The sequence below is a fragment of the Varroa jacobsoni genome, unplaced genomic scaffold (genome assembly GCF_002532875.2).
Source record: "Varroa jacobsoni isolate VJ856 unplaced genomic scaffold, vjacob_1.0 scaffold_168, whole genome shotgun sequence".
In the NCBI taxonomy this organism is placed as follows: domain Eukaryota; kingdom Metazoa; phylum Arthropoda; class Arachnida; order Mesostigmata; family Varroidae; genus Varroa; species Varroa jacobsoni.
In genome coordinates this window covers 386,553-400,467 of record NW_019213070.1, presented here as the reverse complement: position 1 = coordinate 400,467, position 13,915 = coordinate 386,553, and the positions used below count along the sequence as shown (strand labels likewise).

The following is a 13,915-nucleotide window of genomic DNA, read 5'->3' as shown; positions in this document are numbered from 1 at the left end:
CCTTGTGCTGTTGACCTTTTAGTCTCCCTAATAATATCCCTCGATCGTAAGTAAAGTAGTTTTTTGTTGTTCTTACTGCGTTGCAATTTAACAAATACAAGATGACGCAAACAAACGAGTTCTTTAGTACACAATAGTTTCACGGATCTCAAGGTAGTGGAAGGGGAGTCTACACAATAATCTGACATGACTGATTACATAAGAGCTGCCAGCATGGAAGTTCAACAGCACGAAACCTGGATGAGATAGACTCGGAAAAGCTCTATTGTTGTAATCCCTAACTTCTGCGCAAAGATAAATAATATGTCAGATGACTTCCAGCCAGTTTTTAGTCGTCTTGGAAAATTCTCTCCCTCGGAAGAAGGTTCTCGCCATTAAACATAACCGTCGTCGCGCTATATATATTCTCTCAAATCGTTTACAGTTTCTAGCAGGTAAAGAAGGACCATTCGAACAAGTTTCATAATCTCGTGTACTTTGCAAACTATATTCAGCTTTGATAATGAATGAATTCCTCATACTTCCATGCAAACTACTCTACGCCTGATCGAAGCGCTATGACAACATAAAACTGAATCGTTCTTTTAAGTTAACAGAGCGGTGACGATGATGGCATGGGTAATTCGAAGTTTTCACTGTATAGGAGGGGGCAATAGACAGAGCATTGTTACGTGTATTTTTCGCCAGACGGATCTCTGACCGCGTTCATCGCTCGTCTCCAGCCTTTTGGGAGCTCTTTAAGAGTTGAATAAAGTCGATTGTCACCGGCAGCAGCAACGGTCTTAAATGTGATGTTTTGCCATTGGAGTTTAAGTACAACCGCTTCAACGACCAGCTGATCGAACTGAAAAGCACGAGGGCTGTCTGAGCACAGCATAAGTTTGACAGAGGGTGGCCATTGTGGTGGCGGGACGTAAATATCGAATCAGTCTATGCTAAATTTTAGAACATTCAACATCAGCAGTGAAACGCGGGAAATCAAAAGGGAGCAGGGGCCTGTTTGCTAAGCGCGTCAGATAAACGAGGCGTGAAAAATACCCGTTCATGTATTTAGCGTCGGTAAGAGCCACTTACATATAGATCCAGTTTTTGGTAAAGTTTTGTCTTTCCATTCTATCAATGGATATTAGATAATATTGTAATTGTTAATGCCGGAATGCAAATCAACAGTCGCTAATTTAAATATAGTAATCTATTTATTATATATAGTTGTAAATATTTTACATAAGGGACACTTCATCTCATCGTCATAACCTGTTCCATTGTAACGGAACATCAGCGTAAAGCAATTGAGCAATCTTCTATTACTATTTCGTATGCTTTCCAGTCTCGGTGTTACTAATCAGCAAACGCTGATGATTGTGATTACACAATATTGTCATGCAATCGTTCCCACCAAAAAGCTGTTGTATATATTACCGTTGTTGTTTATCTCGTACCCCGTCTGAGTTCCACCCTACACCTTTATTTTTCTCTGCAGCGTCAGTTATTTGCATAATTTCTGTAAATTGTCCACTCTGCCGTTGTTCCATCTTCTATCACTTTGTTGACCGTCTATCGGTTTCATAGTCTATCGGCCTGTTCGCCCGCGCCTTGCCAAGGTCGGCTGGCTCGGCATCACTGGCAATCACTTAGGCCGTCGCCGCTGCTAGCGTCACCCCCACCGGGAGTTGCAGTAGTGGGGGTCAAAGGTGGCCCCCAATGGCTGCTGCCAATGTGGAATCACAGAACAACGCGAAAGTAAAATAAGATCACAGCCAAAAAAGGATCCATGCATTTGCTTTCTATGTAAATAAAACAGCTCACTAATAGTGCGTGGCAGAGCTGAAAGGGGCTGTCGGTTCCATTTGATCTATTCGCCCCTGTCCCCCGAGACTCAACTTCGATTTTTATAGAAGATCCTTTTTCTATGAATTTATACTATATATGCATCATCATATTGTAAACTGTTGGTATTATTGTGACTGTTATTATGTTATTGTTGTTACGCGCATGGGATGTGATGGTGCAGCTTGCCTAACGCTAGTGATTAGATATCTATTGTTATTCGTAAATGTCTGATAGTACCTGTCCTCGGAACTGTTTGGACGCGTTGAACTTTTGCTGTTTTTTTTTTTGCGAATAGAAACGTCTAAACAAATGGCTACATATCGTCAATTACTACGCTGCTAATCATGCCGTTACTAAGTGTACCTATTATCATTAATGCATAAAATACATGGTGGCATAGGTTAAAGGTGAAAACCTGTTATTATATTTGTCAGGCTTAGAAATAGCCTGATAGTGATACGGCATCTGTAAGAAGGATCAGAAGCATCGATTTGCCTTCATAACGACCACAATACTACCGTATTTGCATGTAATTATAATTAGCTGCAATTTACAAGTCGGTCATGTCCGACATTTCCTAGAGAAGCGATAAATTAAACAAAATTTTCTGATCTAAACAGAAAGCGCCAAAAGTGGTAAAATTTAAAAAAATTAACATATCGTAGTGTTATTGGCCATTATTAGAAACGCTGACCTGTTCACCAATAGCCAGAATATATAACACGAGAGGTGTCGGGCAGGCAGAAAAATACGTATAAAGCGTTTATGTAATACAAACGTCTAGACTTGACGTAGACTGAATTTAGGCTACTCAGAAGAGATGAAAATGCGTCGAGGGTAAACTTAGTGATCAACACACCTTTGTTCCACTTAATTTCATTTTAGGTACATTACGTTAGTAAAAAAACCTTTAATACAAATTCAGGTTTTATATGTTTTTGAGAGGATACCCTCTCACTCAAAACGGTAAGTGGAACAGGACGTCAAAGCAATCCTGAATATCAAAAGCTGTCCATCGCAATGGAAGACGCGCGCTTTCATAGGTAACTTGTTTGTTTAATGTTAATAGCTATATTAATCTTTGTGAATAGACATTTGTAGAAAAGGTAAACAAGCCAATCTGCGCCTAAAGGTGTCCTTTACTATTTACAATGCGTTCGATGTTTAACATAGCTTTGCTCGAGTCTAAACATACACGATTGTCTTTTCGAACAGACTTTCGCTGATCATCTTGCTAAATAGGAACTTTGTCAGAAAGTATTCCTAACTCCTATATCAGTACGTTGCGTTGTGAGACAAAATAGGCAACAGCATAAAGTTTTGCAAAAGTTTAATTTTACTATGACAACAACGTGCACAAAGCCATATATAATCGTCAGAGCTTGAAAGACTGAACGGTCGCGTTGCCCCTTAAGCGTTTCAAGCTTCAGCGATTGCCAAATAAATCATTATGGCGTTATGTGAAAGCAAAAAGTTCAAAAAACCTCAGGGAGGTGCTCAGGGGGTATGGATGACTAAAGAGTGAAGCTTATGAATTCGATCAAAGCATTGGCAATGTTCCAATCCAGTTTTATATTTCTCAAAACGAGAACGACTGAAGATTAGTTAGCCAATTGTTTTGTATAGCAAAATATCGCGAGAGGCCTGTACCATCTTGATACGCTGGTAAAGCTCACATAAAGGTGTCACGCTCGACAAATCGTAAACTCTATAGGAAACTATTGTACTGAGTGAGAACTGAATCAATCAATAGAATTATGTATCGTCGTGTTGAGAAATTACATGGGAAGTTACATTGAAATCAGATAGTAAATAGGTTAAAAGCAATCATTCTGATTACTGCTTGTGAATCTGTTTTTAAAAATCTTACTTCAGAAGACAATAAGGTCCATTGAGGTTCAGCGACAGAGACACGATAACTGTGAATAACTGCAAAGTTTAACAAAACGGCCCGTGAATCTTCTAAGAAACGTGCAGCGAAAACTTTAATTAACGCAAGTGTAAGCGTCGCGTGGATCGCTAAAACCTGCTGCATAGAATATGCCACTACTATATATTTCGCTGGTAAACGATTTGGTGCGTTTAGCTGATCAGGATACCTATGCTGGTTTTACGGTCTACGGTCAAATCATTAACGCTCAGGTGAATCAGCGACAGCGGACACCCTAGAACTTCAAAACAACTTACCCGATAGAAAACGCAACTAGCAAAATTATATCGAAAATAAGGTAGGGGCGTTTAAAAAAGTGTTGCAGGACAATGAAAGATATTAATATAAGGAACGATCTAACGAGCTGCATAAAGCGCGACGTTACGTAACTACATGTTTTGAATATACATAGGTTATATAATCAATAGACTGAAAAATATAGTGAAAATGAAAATTGCCGACTGGTCACTGGCATGAAGACCTATTGACAAATGCCCATTATCCTCTGCCACTTAAGGAAAAGCTTGCGTTTTCTTGAGAGTGAACGCCGCGGCACGCATTGAGCTTCAATAGAGCGCAGTCTTAGTTGCCGAGTTTACTATGAGCGGTTAAACGAACTGCAAGAATCCAACATCAGCGGTTACTATAGGACCCAATGGTAAACAGGAGCTCAATAAAGTATTTATTGGTCTGGTTGAATCCTTTCGATCGCCGGCCAAAAACTGTGCCGGAATTCATTGCATAATATAGCGAAAATTGATCGCTCTTCAGTAATAGCTTTATTTAAATGCAAAGAGGACGCCGGTTAACGCCGTTAACCTACGCAGTGCTGATTACGAAGATTATTCTTTAAGAGTGACTCTGATGATCCGCCGGATTCTTACGACGTGTTTCCGAATTTCAAATCGAATGGTTACGCAGTACCCTTTAAGCCAAAAGTCAACATTCTAAACTATCCCGTTGAAACTTTTCGGTCCACCGACTGGTGGAATAGCTGTTTGATAGTTTACTGCATTGCTTTGGGTTTCACTGAGGCTCAGTTTTTATGACAGGCTTCGAAGAACGCCACCTTGGACGAAGTAGGCTGAAGTAAAAATGTCTTTGGGGTACTTACCTTTGCATTTTGGATTAGATGTAAAGGCAGGCTCTTTGAACTGATGCAACCGGATTCAAAACCTAGAGCTTTACCGTCCATTAACTTGTATGATGCTTTTCGAAGAAAGCAAATGGCTAGCGCTTAGCCTGAACATAAATTCATCGTATTGTTTGTCTTTTATTTAAACCGGTTCTCAGGCAACCGAGAAACGTCAGAGAACGCACCCGGAATGGGGATCCACTTATGTGGAACGTTTATTGCAAAAGGCAAAAGTGTGTTATGCGCGCGAAGATGCAAATAGCTTTAATTAGCTGATCGTCCTAAAACAAGTATCAGTCAGACTTCATTCGCAAGACGCACGCTCGTACCATGCGATGAGATTAAAATTGCAACTCGCTTCTTTTTTTTTTTAATTTTTTTTTAGGCTATGGATATTTGCAATTTGGGTGGAAAATGACATGATAAGTAACACAATTTAAAATTAAAATTCTATTCTTTTTGACAATCCCTGGGATACTAAAACACGAAATATAACCGTGCTATTTACGACAGGCCTAGTGTTGGCTGTAGTATGCTCATCTATCTAAGGTTCCTTGCCTTACGTAAGGCTTGTTTTTAGCGAGATTTCACGTATCGATCATATGTGACATGCGATTAAAACCGCAGTTCTTCTTAGTTTGTGTAGTATATAACGAATAATACTGAATATGCATACTTTTACAAAGTAAATATAATGCATAGGTAGGCAATAACATTCTTCATAACTATCTTAATCAAATAAACTGACTAGTATTTATAAATTACCAGGGAAGTACTGCATATACTGTCAGACACAAGAAATCCCAAGATTCAAATAATAAATAAACACCTTACAACCAGCACCCATATATAACTATATGGGATTGTCAAATTTTTCGTTCCAGGTTTTCCCCCTGACTCATGGTGATGTACCCCGAAGGCTGGTATGGTGGGCCAATAGGTGCAAATAGAAGCTGGGCCTATCGATGGCGCCATGGGCACCTGTGCAGCCGCATTCGTTCGTATATAGCTTAACATAACAAAACGCATTATTATTATTATTATTACGATATTAGCGTAACATAGCGGCGTAAATTCTGGATACGAGCAGACAGACGCCCCGATAGGATGAGTGGTATCAGCTTTTCTGATGGTCAACTGCGAGGTCAGTGCGTGCGTGCGTGTGTGTGTGTGTGTGTGTGAGTGTATGCAGCAATAGCCAAGCACGAATCATACGGTTCAGCAGTATGACTCGTTTTGGTGATAAGATAAAAGCCATGTTCGTGCAATTTTTACGGCTTTAATACCTGTCATAGTGTGCAACACTGTGAATAAATCACTAGGCATGTTACGAGCTACTAAATAAATGGACCAATGCGACTATTATGATGACTACTATATAACAATTTTCAGTCAATGAATTGTTTTGACTAGTCTCCTATTGATAATTATCACCCATGTTGTAAAGAGGCCAATTAGATACTTTAAATGTTCCATCGGAAGAAATGTCTTGCCTTGGTCCTTTCGACGTAATAGACCAAGAGCACTTCATTGAAACAGGTGTCTTCATATACGAATTATCGTGTCATGAAGAAGAGTAGGGCTGGAGATAGGCAAAATTATTGTATGCAAGTAATAATAAGCAATACTTTGTCAAGTTACCTTTCTTGATAATTTAGTGTTATATTGTACGTTCGGAAAATGTAATATTTGAATTTGTGGTATTCTAATAAACAGAAATTTGTCTTTAACTGGCGACAGCCACATTTTCGGGAGCTGATTTACTTATTTCACGATGAAGGCCGATTGCTTGTTATTTAGATGCTAAAATTAGTTACTTAATGTTGGCTGGATGTTCCAAAAGAAAGATAATTTGACATCACTGTGATTTTGTTCGAAATCTACAGACGTATGTTCAATCGAAACCAGATTCTTTGACTCTTCTAGGCCCTTAACTTTACTCAGTATCTGTGAAGACTAAACATGTTGAGCTCCCATCTCGGATCTAGCAGGTGTTCTTTTGAGTACAGGTACTATTATCAAGACGATTGCTGTTTGACTGTTTTGCTTCTCATATTAATCGGACGCACTTGCTTGGCCATTAGGTGTTTGACAATAGATGTAGCTTCCGCTAGTAAAGCCTTTCTTTTTAGCAATTATGTTTGCACAGCCGTGGACCCGATAGGTTCGTTACACGACAGTATAACGGCATAGAACGTACGCTGTCCTCTATCCTCTTTAAAAACTCGCACAGTATTGAGCTTACGTAACACTCATACATATAAATGGGGAAAAAATTTCAAATTTAATATCTATTTTGTTTCAGGATACAATCCTTTCAAGGAAATCAATGAATACAAATGTAATGATATGACTCCTTGATTAGATGCGATTTGAAATGGTTTATCAGATGACCTTTAGTAGGAGAAAAAACAGGAAATTGGACAGAGAAGGTCAATCGACAATTATTTATCCTCGACAGAATATCGCTATCGTTATAATTAATGGCGTCGAATTTGATACACGCGCACAACTTGATGTCACGAAGCAGACTTGTGCACTATGGGTACAAATTGGCCCCGAGAGAGCTGACAATAGACGATCAATTTCCATCGCGTTCTAATAAAGCAGTTCTTCTGAATACTGGAGATGTTCAAGGACACTTAATTATCGCTGGGAAAAACTCTCGTTATATTTCAGAGCCATATGATTAATACTTAACAGATGGTAAGCTGTTTAAAGTAGAAATGACTTTTAAAAGCTAGATTTTTTTTTATCTCAGTCGTTACGCAAATAGATGATATGAGCTTTTGGGCAGGAATTTTCATAGTTCGTGTGGTTAAATAAAGAATCAAACACTCTATTTTATTAGGCGAAAATTAAGGGTTATCTTCTATGTAAGTTCCTTTTGATGACTGGGCCGTTGTGAAAACTAACGTCGCCATTGTCGCATGTACGCGGCGACGTAATCCTCCTTGAAATGTTTCGAAATAGGCTAGCGCTGTTTGTACTCAAGGAGTCAGGCTAGTTATTATTTTCAGCGTAGTTTCGTGACGGCGGACGATTCGCTGCCTAATAGAAAATGTCCACTACTACCCTGAGTCCTAACGCTTCGGTTGCGTAAAAATTCCGCTCAACGAAAGTTGACTTCAACTGCTTTTGTAAAACGTGCTAGCAACCAGTTATTATAGCTATAGCTGATAGTGATTAATGGAACCTTAAACTGGTGCAACGCGTCTCATGTAAATGTCTACATCGGCAATGCCGTTGACAACCTGTTTCTGCTTCATTTTTATAAGCTTCGAATTTGCTATACGATAGAATATTTTTCCAAAAGATCGTGGCTATACGTGTAACTGTGCGCGGAATTATGAGTACCTTATGATATACCCTAGCACTAAAAGAACGTGCACTTACGCCGTGTAATTAGAGTTCCATAGAGTGCTGCGAGAGTACTCATGTAACGCTTAGCTTCTCGGTCTGCTTCTGTTTGATGCACCTTCGGCGCATAAACTCGTATATAAAAGAGTGTTATTGTGTAACCCTCGAGACGTCCGTCTCCTTTGTGTTTTCACTATAGCTGATAAAAGCTCTGGATTAGCTCTTAGATAATACAGGCTAGTTCTTAGAACTGTTTCTCTTAGATTTAAAAACCCAAAGTCAACTGTCATTTAGGCATCGAGGTAGGTATATTCATTGTAAAGAAATATATTACAATCCTGTTTAATATTACTTGCAATCCTGGTAAAAGTGAGAAGCTTAGTTCTCGAATCCCAGAGACCGTAAAAGCGTATATATGTGTTTGTGTGGATGAGAATATAGCATTTCTAGGGAAATTAGATCGATATCATAAGATTATGTAGTGAGTTCTACCAACTGTAGTGCTGCAGACAAAAACCACGATCACTGCTTTTCTCGTCACGATTTCGGAAAATATTTTTACAATGATTACCCCAGTTGGAGCTTGCTTTCCCTTCCTAAGTGATCCCGCCCTCGTGTAGGTACTATCTAATCCTTACGCTAGCTTCGTTTGACTATTATGTCCTTGTTTTTTTTTCTTGTTTAGATACATGATAAGTAAAGCGAGCTGCCGTACTCAAATTGTAAATAACGAGCTTGACGCAGAGTCGAAGAGTCCCGCCAATGTAATCTTACAAAATCATGCTTCCACCGGAGGGCAAGCGCCTCATATTACAGCTGCTAGCAGTGAATTAGGTGAAAGTATCCCTTTTGTCGTACTGGAGGGTCGTGGAGAAGAGGAGTTTGAAAAAGGCATACATATGTCAACTACACCTTAAGAATAATACAGCTCGTTCCAGCTGCCCGAAAACTTGGAACTTATACTAAGCCAGTTGGACTTATGAGCATGTACAATAGCTAAATATAGATAGGTTAATAACTTACTTTCATAGTTGCTTCTATCTTGCCACTTTCTATGATGACCTTGTCTCCTTAAAATTATGACAAGGACAAATGCAAGGAGAAAGGCAAGGACACAGATAAGGATCATAAAGCTCAGGCTTTAAAACTCGAAGGAGTACATATATTAGGGACTAGCCTCATGCAAAACGTATTTTCTGGAAGGTAGGGCACTTTAGAAACTATCTAACCCTGCTTGTTACCTTAACCTACTTCTTCGTGGATCTATTAAAGAACGTAGCCAACGATAACATATTAATGCTTTCTAGTAACTTCTATTAACAGGTGAGGAACTGAATTGGGACAACATTAGGTATGAAGTACGGTCACAGCATTTTTTCTGTCATGTATTAAAATATTTAATACATAATAATAAATAGTATATAGTAATAGTGAATAATAAATGTTATAAATATGAATTTCTAATAGGCTTTGATTAAAATTGTAAGAAGAAAATGTAAAGAAACAAATTGGGTTCATACAAAATGGTGAGATATCACTTTGGGTTGCAGATCAAACTTCATTTTTAAACTAGTTAAACTTCTATAGCGTGTGAATAGTTTTGTAAGTCTTTTATACTGCGGTATGATATGAAAGTGGCGCCATTTCATTCGAGGCTAAGATTTGAAGATTTTTCTTTCTTAACTTTCAAGTGGAATTTCAAACAGTATTAATATTAAAAGCAGTTACATTATTTAATCATAGTAGTTATAAAAAATCACCCCCGTATTTTACCTCTAGTTAAATACATGCTGCATTTAGGTGTCAGTCTCCTGTAGGTATCATTGATTCAAGTTAACAGAGTAACTAGGTTATAAGTGGAAATTATTTCTAAAAACTAAGAAGTAAGTTTGCGGCTATCGCCAACAAAATTATGGATTACAAGTTGACAGAAAGACAATGATGCAAGTAACACAGAATCTGAGCTTCGATTTAGCTTCTTCATTCATATTGGTGGTATAGTACGTGTCGCTAATTAGGCCTGAAGCAGCAATAAAATTATGATAGAATATGAAATATCGTTGTCTTTGGATAATAAACTAGATGGTTTTAATATTAAACAGAAAACTTTACAATTTTTCGTTATTGTTTAAATATAACACTGGCTTAGCATGGTGTTTTTAAGGTTGCGGCCTATTAGGAGCCGACTTCTTCTCAAGGCCAACATGTTAGGTCTTTTTTTATATCAAACTAAATCATTTCTGTGTTCCGAAGACAATAAATAATAACTGATACCATTAATCGTAACCAGCTATGACTCGTATTTAGAGCAGGATTTATACCTACTCAATTAAACAGGTTTTCTTTTTATTTCAACAGATTTCACAGTATTTCAGTCTGAGAACAATATTGTAGCGTAGGCTGTTATCAAAGTGGATAAATCCTGTTCTCACGATTATGCCGACGTTTCGTGGGGTATCAATAAACTATAGAACTTGAAGGGATGCTAGGAGTAATTGATAACGTTGTGAAATATTTCAAAGAAAAATCGCTACCATTTATTGGTCTGTATTTAGTTCAACTGTGAAATTAGGCGATGCTTTCGATATTATTCAAATGTATATTTTTTTTTATATTATAAATAGTAAGCTACGCTATAGATATCGATGCTCTGTCACGGTTTAATTGGCTAAAACGTCGTGGATTGGCTCAAAGATTATTACTATATATACATATATATATATATATATATATATATATATATATATATACATACTGGACGATTTGGTATTATATACCGAAGTAAGTTCAGCGGAAAGTCAATGTTCGTAAACAGATCTTACAGAATTTATTTTATTACTTCTAAGCTCAACTCTAGTAGGCTATGCTCCAAGCCGAAATCTTATTTACATCGTATATTACATAAAACTCAAACGAATACGTATAGATTAAAAACAATCGCAAACGTTATTGGCTAGAAAGTTTTCATCGGTAAAATCGATTTGTAAAACGGCTAAGATCTACAAGATTAGATATCTCCTAAGCTCTGAGCACGTACGGCAAAATGTGGGAGAGCCGTAAAGTTTGCGAGTCACAATAAGCTACGCTCTTGATAGAAAATTACGAAACTAGGTAGATCAACGGGGTTCATCAGGAGGTATCTGTGTTTTTATGTACCTACAATTCACATACGTATTATAGTCGATATCATTGTTTATAGTACAGGAAAACAAAGTTCGAAATGATATTTCTTGAATCTTTGAACCCCAGCACCAATAAATGATTGTGGTCACTGTTCTGTGTTAGATAGCGCGTCTACCAATTGAAAACTAATGCCTTTATTCGATTTTTTATAGGTGAGCCTGACGACAGACCGATTTTTATAGGCCACTAGTCTCGTGTTTATCTGTTTATGGCTTCCAGCATCTAATCTATATACGCAGTGAGTTTAATAATTCATAAATCCAATATTTTTCTTTGTGAAGTTAACTTGTTAGGGTATTACCTATTAGACGATCCGAATTGCAAACAGTTAACTCACATGGATCTAATGAAATTTTGCGGAGTACTCAAAGTGAGCTATCGTTCTATTTTTATCGTGTTGCTTTCTATTGATTCCTATACGAGGATCGATCTTTATAGTCAAACCGAATATGAGATTGTTCCAGTTAAATGCTTTTATTTGGTACTTCCTCCTGTAGCTGTTCTACTCTTATGCGGAAGAACATTCCGTTAAAAACGAAGGATTTTTTTCAGTTACGAGCATAACAATAGATGTCCCGTAGCACACCTACGCCATTAACTGAATCAATATGAGCCACGGTAGCGTCACAACAGGCGCGTATACCTGATCCGGTTCCTGCATACATTTAAGTTGATACCTAGAAACCTGAATAAAAAAGATCTGTGTTGTATAGCTGTAGAGGATTATTTCTTTCTCGACGTCTGGCCGTCATACCGCCTATTGCGTTAGCCAAAAGACCTCTTTCACTCCGCTCAGTGGTGTTCCGCTCGTCTTCCATCCCGCGGCCGCCTTATGATTAAAGATTACCAAGGTGAGGAAGGATCAGCAGAACAGACACAAAAGAAAGCTCGTATTTTCCATACTATTCTGTTAACTATGGCGGAGAAGCCTTTCTTCCGACCTCTTTCCCATGACGATCGAGGAAGAGAATCGTCCGCCGTAACGGGCCATCGCAGCACAAATGTCGTGCAGCAACTAGACTGATCAGTACAAATAGTAGTCTTGCCTACCGAGCGATCAAACCAAAGCTAATTTACCCAGTTAATCATGGTGAGTGATCATATCTGATTTCGTCTTGTTAATTAATAGTGATTATGACTACCATTTAACAACTAGACTAGGACAGAAACATAGAACCAACTCTAGGATTTACTTTAAACAGAGGAATATCGTAGAGAACTTAGTGCTGAAAGCCGCCGTTACTCTCTTGGATGAAGTGCGCGGAGTAGCAATTTTGAAGTAGTAAATACTGCTACAGGGACGTTTCTTTGTTAATTTCATAGTATTTGAAAACAATGAGAAAATGATGTAATACACAATGCAGTAAAAGGCTGACTCAGGATATGCTATAAATCGACCTCGTTACCTCAGTTTACAGTGGACTTTGTGTTGAGGGGACCGTTTTTAGTTTTTTCGAAAATCGCTGTCATTTATGCTAGTCGATACAGACGTATTAGCCTTTAGTGTACTATTCAGTTTTCGCCATCATATACGTATGTATTACATATAGAAACATTTTGACTTTGCAGCATCTTGTAGCAACTGTTGCAGTGCTTGTTGTGGCGTCGGTATCAGGCCAGCGTAGTGCCCAGGAGAGCTACGGGCCACCTCAGCCATTCCAGTTTGCCTACGCATCGCAGGACCCGGAAGGCTCGCATTCTCACAATCAACAGGGAGACGCCAATGGACGCATCACTGGCGAATACAGTTTGCAGTTGGCTGACGGAAGACAGCGTATTGTCAAGTAAGACATAGCCATTTCCAGGGTTTGCTGAGACAAGCAAGAACTCACAACATCAATGTTAGGCTAAGTATTTGCTACTTGCTCTGTACTTGACGAATGCTACCTGCTTGAAAATGATGGTGCGCATTTCTGTCAGCTAACGCCTCTTGACAGATTCCTACGATTATAAGTAAATACGTACCTAATATTAGGCACGTCAGTCGCATCCGATCGTACAGAGTTCGGCTGGCGTAAATAATGTTTCTGTACTTCATATGTTCAGACATATTTTTCTGTACCATCTGATAAATACAATGAACTCGACTGCTTTTTACAGGTATACCGCTGATGAAAACGGCTATCGCGCGGAGATAATCACCAATGAGCTGGGAACAGAAAGCAAAAATCCTGCTGATGTAGTTATTCAGTCATCTGCGCCGACTGGCGATCAGGCCGCGATTGCTGCATCAACTGGATCTGGGGTACCTCGTCCTGCCAGGCCCGCTCCGCGACGACAGGGATAATTATCCCAAACGATTTCGCTTATAGTACCAAAGTGTGCCATAGCAAATGATAGCAAAATGATTTATTTTACTTCGACAGATTGTTAATAATACGGTAGGAAATATCTGATTGCTTGATCTGCATATTGCGCGAATAAACTCGACTCCTAACATGACTGCATGTGCTTTAATAAACTTTTTTTTGGATTTA

General features: G+C 38.6%; 1 protein-coding gene across 1 annotated transcript; it reads left to right on the top strand.

The window, feature by feature from the left end:
- The first annotated feature begins 12,378 nt into the window (after nt 1-12,378).
- On the top strand, nt 12,379-13,915 carry LOC111271281 (cuticle protein 10.9). Its single transcript, XM_022851992.2, has 3 exons — nt 12,379-12,528; nt 13,008-13,222; nt 13,539-13,915. Exons 1-3 carry the CDS (start codon nt 12,526-12,528, stop codon nt 13,723-13,725), a joined length of 405 nt encoding a protein of 134 aa, XP_022707727.1. The 5' UTR covers nt 12,379-12,525; the 3' UTR covers nt 13,726-13,915.

Excerpts from the sequence above, each read along its gene's own strand:
- LOC111271281 (XM_022851992.2), top strand. Across the intron at positions 13,223-13,538 it reads GGAAGACAGCGTATTGTCAA|GTATACCGCTGATGAAAACG; the intron begins GTAAGACATAGC and ends TGCTTTTTACAG.